The 6,000-nt window shown below is 30.4% G+C and overlaps 1 protein-coding gene across 3 annotated transcripts in view; it reads right to left on the bottom strand.

The window, feature by feature from the left end:
* Positions 1 to 300: 300 nt before the first annotated feature.
* Positions 301 to 6,000, bottom strand: part of LOC126739326 (uncharacterized) — a 102,972-nt gene continuing 97,272 nt past the window's right edge. For all 3 annotated transcript variants that reach the window (XM_050444959.1, XM_050444961.1, XM_050444960.1), the window contains one exon: positions 301 to 808. In XM_050444959.1, the coding sequence (XP_050300916.1) occupies positions 381 to 808 (428 nt within the window). In that variant the 3' untranslated portion in view covers positions 301 to 380. The remainder of the gene's footprint in view (positions 809 to 6,000) is intronic.

Below are 6,000 nucleotides of genomic sequence, written 5' to 3'. Positions count from 1 at the left end.
ACACGCTTTCGACCATTTTTTTCTGTAAAGACTAAGTTTTAGAACAAGTGTAAGTCAAATTGTTAATATTCAGGTCTATCCTGTGACCATAGGTGTTGCAGTTGGTATCCACCAGTTTTTGGCGATTGGAACTCACCACTAAAAACTCGGAAAGAAGAAATTCTTGTATTGACTGCAGCCTGTGCTGAACAAGATGAGAAGAGAAGGAAGTATTGGATTCCAGACAACATAGAGGCTGAATTGAAAGCTGTTGAATGACAAACACAATATCATAAAATGTATTAATTCTACATAACAATATTTCTGCAAAAATAATTTATTTGAGTAAAATACAAGATGTTTTAATTAAATTAATATTACTTCAATTATACAGTTTGTTTCTAGCCAAAAGCATTCTTCATCCGTCTATATTTTATTTTGCTCTCACCCATTTTCAATGGGTTGTTTTTCGGAGTATTATTTCTTAAATATTTCAGACTTGCTCTGAGCCTATTCAAAACATACTGGTAACTCTTTTTGGTTTTAACTTTATCTTGAAGACTCCTCTGACTTATTGATGAACTATTGTCATCGAAAACATTTTGTGCTTCAGAAATATTATTTTGATTAGCCACTATTTTTAATTCATCCATATCAAGATATTTTTCCAAGCTGCACTCATTGGCGTCATGATCACTAACAAATATATCTTGGAACTTTACATAACTATTCTCGATATCTGAGGGTTTTCGTTTTGGAGTGCTTGATTGCAGGATTCGTTTTTTTGATAAAATGCGAAGCTTTGAATTCCTTATTTTTGGCCAATATTCTAAAAAAAAAGTAGTAAACGTTACATGTTTAATTATTCATATATTTTACTATAAAAGCATAAATAATTAATATATTATTAAGTTTGTGTAACACTTAATAACTTTTTTACTTTTTAAGATAAACAAATGAAATTTGATATATCGATGAGATAGCTATATATAAATATATCAAAAGATAAGAGCATCTTTTGATATATTCTATTGTTTTCTATCACATCCGTTTAACAGGAAGTGACACTAACTTTTTTATTTTAAATGGGATAATTGGTATATTATTAAGTATTTTGATAGAAAATAATATTATAAGCATAATGATACTGTATTTGCTACTTTTTTGCTTTATACTCATAGAAAAAATTAATTTTTTGAATTTTAAAATAGGCTGCCATGAAAAGTTTTATTTTTTAATCAGTTAATCTATTTAAGATTTCCAAGCCAGTATTTTTCGCCTTTACTTTTTTTTTTCGATAACACGTTATTGGAAACGTCACTTTTGAAATGCAGATTTTTCACAACAATTTTATATATACATTTTTCAAATCGATTAATACATAAGTCAACAAAATTAACGAATGGCTTTGATTTAATCAATAACAGGAGGCTTTCTAATGACACGCCTACTTATTCTTTTTCCACTGACATCATATTTTGTAAAACGCCATATTACTATTTAGGAATAAAAGAATACATTTTTCAAGGCAATATTTTTTTAAAATATACTACATATTTTATTTAACATTTACCTGACATTAAGTAGGTACGCACAAACTATAAACAAACAGGAAAAATATTAGGTTTATGAATTATCTAATATAAAACTTTTTATATGTATTGTTCGAAATGACCACCTTCTTATCTAAGGAAAATAGGTATGTGCAGGAATATAATGTACGGTTGAAATATAATGTAATGTATGTTGAATATAAAATCAACTTTTTCTTCATTGTTAAACATTTCAAATATTAGTAAAGACTAAAATTCTTTCAGAAAATTCAGGCAAATTTATTTAAAAAACAAATAATTGCGTTTGACAAGATGTAATGTATTATGTCATTTGAAAAATAATTGAAGAACGCGTCAAAACGCAGCCTCCTATTCAAGAAGTCATAAAATGTAATGAAAACTATTTTTTCGTGATTACTTGATTAAAAATTAAAACTTTTAACGCATTCATGGCATCCTATTTTACAATAAAAAAAATGATTTTTTCTATGAGTATAAAACAAAAGTAGCAAAAGCAATAACATTATTCTCAGAATATGTTCTATCGAAATGCGTAATAATATGGCAGTGGATCGGGTCACGGCAGCCGGGAACATTCGAACCAAATGTAAGGATCCCGGCAGCCGGGCTTTTTCGATTTGCTTTATCTGTTCACGGCAGCCGGTAACGTTCTAACAAAATTTAAGTTCCCGGCTACCGTGATTTTTATTTTTATATCAATACATCACGGCTGCCGGGAATATTAGGTTTGAAAATGCCATACCCGGCACTCGTAGCATCAGCAAATCGTTATCGGCATCGGCAGTTCGAATTCAACAAGTTTAGGTTATGTATGACTTTTTTAAGTTTGCAAAAAGGTATATGTGCTCAGTAAGTTATCGGTGTTTAATTCTGTTTTTAATATTTGCTCAAAGTACCTACCGTGATTTTCAATTGAGTTTAAAATGAAAGTTGGAGACAAATTTAAATCTTTTGGGGAATTCAAAGTGCAGTTGGAAAAATACAAGACCGAGACATTTACAGAATACTGGATAAGAGATAATCAGTCTTTTTTTCTGCCAAGAAAAGAGTCTCGCATCTAATAAACAAAGCCAATCCTACCCTAAAGTATTATTATATCAAATATTGTTGTATGCATGGAGGATGATATTTAAGAACTAAGGAAAAAAAGTAATAGAAAGACGAGGTAAAAGCATACAATAATTTTTGAGGGACTCCTAATTACGACACGTATTTTATTTGTGTTTTAGCTCTTTTAGACAAAATTGTAAAGCACAAATATATTTAAAATTAACTGACGATGGACAATCATTTGAAGTAAAGAGTCTAATCGATGAGCATAATCATCCCCTGAACACAGAGTGAGTAAATGTGATAGATGATATGGACACTTTGTTTTAACGATTTTATTTAGATAGCCCTCCTCGTTGTTGTTTTTTGTCTGTTTGGGAAAAATCTGTATAGTATGTACAGTTGTTTCACCGAGTAGTTCTGCTGTTCTGCATGGCGACCAGCGGGTAAAAACATTCATTCGTTTACTATCAAAAATTATTTCTGAAGAAAATCTGTCATGGTTCGCCAGTGACAACGTGATGGATGAATGTTTGTTGTTCATCTAATAACCTAATTAATATGACAAAGTAAAAAACAGCAGCACGATTTAGTTTACATTAGGAATTAAGTATTTATTTAGTTCCATTCTGCAGAATTCTGTAAGAAAATTAACACAAAAACATCTTAAAACCTTAGTGAAAAACGTTCGGATCAATAAAATCGATAAAACTTAAACGCACGCGATTAAAAATAATTAATTGTATACCTATGGTACCTTTATTAAAATATGTTGAGAATTATCCGTAAATTCAAAAAATGCGATAGCAAAGTCTTAACCTAAATAGGTCAATAATTTTGTTAAAACGATTCTGTTTTCTATCTCGTTTTCTATATACGCCTCACCCCTCATTGACTTTTTTTGTGCTTTCAGACAAAGTTTTCGACATTTACCTCAAAGGAGAAAGTTAACGAATGATTTAAAAACTGAGGCAAAAAAGCTTTTGTCCCTAAGAGCTAATAAAAAATTGTTACTGTCTACTCTACTGAAGTCTTCAGGACAAGTTGTCCTTTGGCGAGACGTCTCAAATCTAATGAGGCTCAGTAAAGATGTGGAGAGTAAAGATGGAAATTTAGCAGAGTGTATAGAACTTCTTTAACACAGATATGGATGCGAAGTGGATTTATTGACAGATAGCGACAAAAATGTTCGGGGCATATTTTTTCAAGATAGCTTTATGAGGAAAAGTTTCGAATATTTTTCGGAAATACTCTTTTTAGATGGGACGTACAAACTTTTAAATATAAGAGCACCAGTGTACATATTTGCAGTAGAGGATTCTTGTGGTAGTACTGAAATAATTGGAGTAGGTATAATAACTTCCGAAGATAGAGAGTCTGTTGATTGGCTGGTAAAGACTTTTAAGAAACAGAATCCTGCCTCCGACAAAACAAGAATTGTTATGACTGATAAAGATGAAAATGAAAGGGAAGTTATTAAAAAGCATTTTCCATTATCCAGGTTGCTTCTATGCTTTTTTCATACCCACAAAACATTTAAAAGAGAGATTATTTCCAAAAAATTAGGAATTACTCCCTCCGAAGAAGTATTAGCAAGAGAATTAATACAAAAAATCAGTTATTCTAAAAGCATTGAGAACTATAATTCCGTTTAGGAACAGATGAAAACTGACTTACCTGTTTTTGTAATGGATTATTATGATAGTAACTGGCACCCTATTAAAGACCAGTGGGTAATAGGATTTACTTATCAGAGTGGTAACTTTTTGAATTCTACAAACAACAGAGTGGAATCCTTAAATAATAAAATTGAAACCTTAATAAAAAAATATTCTACGTTGAAAGAATTTATTACGAATATATTCATAGAACTAACTATTCAAAGAAACGAGCGAGACCATAAAGCAGCCAAATTATTACACAAAATTCCAGTAATATACAATCCCAAAAATGAGGCTTATTTACAATATGCAAAATTATTAACCAATTTGCATATGGAATTTTAGAAAGTCAGTTGGAAAAATCGGAAACTGTGTCTTATTAATGGCTGTGAATGTTTATTTAGAAGCTTAATGAATTTGCCTTGCCAGCATATGTTTGCTACTCGAATTATTGCAGGTGAATTTTTATATGACGAATCTTTGTGTCTAGAGAGGTGGCATAAAACATATATCAGTCCATAGATTATTCAACGATTCTGATGTTATTAATAGTCCCGAGTTTACAAATATTGAGGTTTTAGTAGATAAAAGAGTAATGTCTGCGCAGGAGACATTTCGCAAAACTTTGACAGTTGCTAAAGAAATTTCTGATGTTTGTGCCGAACAAAATCAAGAAGTTTTTGAATTGCGCTATAGACAACTAAAAGAAATATTGGATTCTTGGAAGAGTAATAAAGAAATTTTTGTGAAAATTATCTGTGACTGCAACGAAGAAACTAGTGCAACGATACAACTGGAAAAAGATTCAAGTGCAACAAAACAACAAAGGGATTTATTTACTGATAGTTCAGAAAAAATACTCAAGATACAAGACGAAATTTCAGATATCAATCTATTAAATGAAAATAACGAAGAAATAACATTTAGTAAAAATAATAATGAGATTCTACTCAATAATGATTCTTCTGATACAACAGCGATTACAGGCATAATTGAAATTGCAGAAAATTCCCAATCTTTGGAGACTTTCGATTTAAATTTTTTAAAGCAAGAAATAAAACTAACTTATGACATGTTTGACAACAATCCACCGTTAAATTCATTAAAAACTGGACCTTTGGACGAAGATGAATCACAAATTTCTACGGTGGGTCAGGTTGGAACAAAAGAATTAAGTGATTTGGCCGCACTACCAAAAGAGGTGGTCAAATTATCAGAAATGAAGATGCCTCTCCCAATTAAAAAACGCGGAAGGCCAAAAGGCTTAGAAAACACGGTTATCGGTTTACCTAAAAAAAGAAAGATTATGAGTAAAATAATATTTAAAAAGCTTAATTACCGAGAAAAAGAAAAAATATTACTATCATGGATTTTGAAAGATAAAACAAAAATTGCTAATATATCATCGCCTGATTTCATAGTGTACGACAATGATAAAACACATTGATTTAATTAACCGAAAAATAATTGAAGAAAATGTTGTTAATTTGTTTTATATTCGAAAATATCTTACAGTTGAAGCATGTAATAAGTTGCAAGACATTGTTACAAAGAAGAAAGAACAGAATAACTGGATATGTTCTGCATGTTTTCAAGATATTTTTGAAATAAGTGTAAGATGTGATGTTTGTGTGAACCGATATCATTTAAAATGTGTTTCACTTAAAAAAGTCCCAAAACGAAAATTTTATGTATGTAAATTCTGCTAATAAACTTAGTACCTATGTAAGTAGCAT

This window comes from Anthonomus grandis, chromosome 8 (genome assembly GCF_022605725.1).
Source record: "Anthonomus grandis grandis chromosome 8, icAntGran1.3, whole genome shotgun sequence".
In the NCBI taxonomy this organism is placed as follows: domain Eukaryota; kingdom Metazoa; phylum Arthropoda; class Insecta; order Coleoptera; family Curculionidae; genus Anthonomus; species Anthonomus grandis.
Note: the sequence above shows the minus strand (reverse complement) of the source record. Positions and strands in the feature narration are given on the sequence as shown.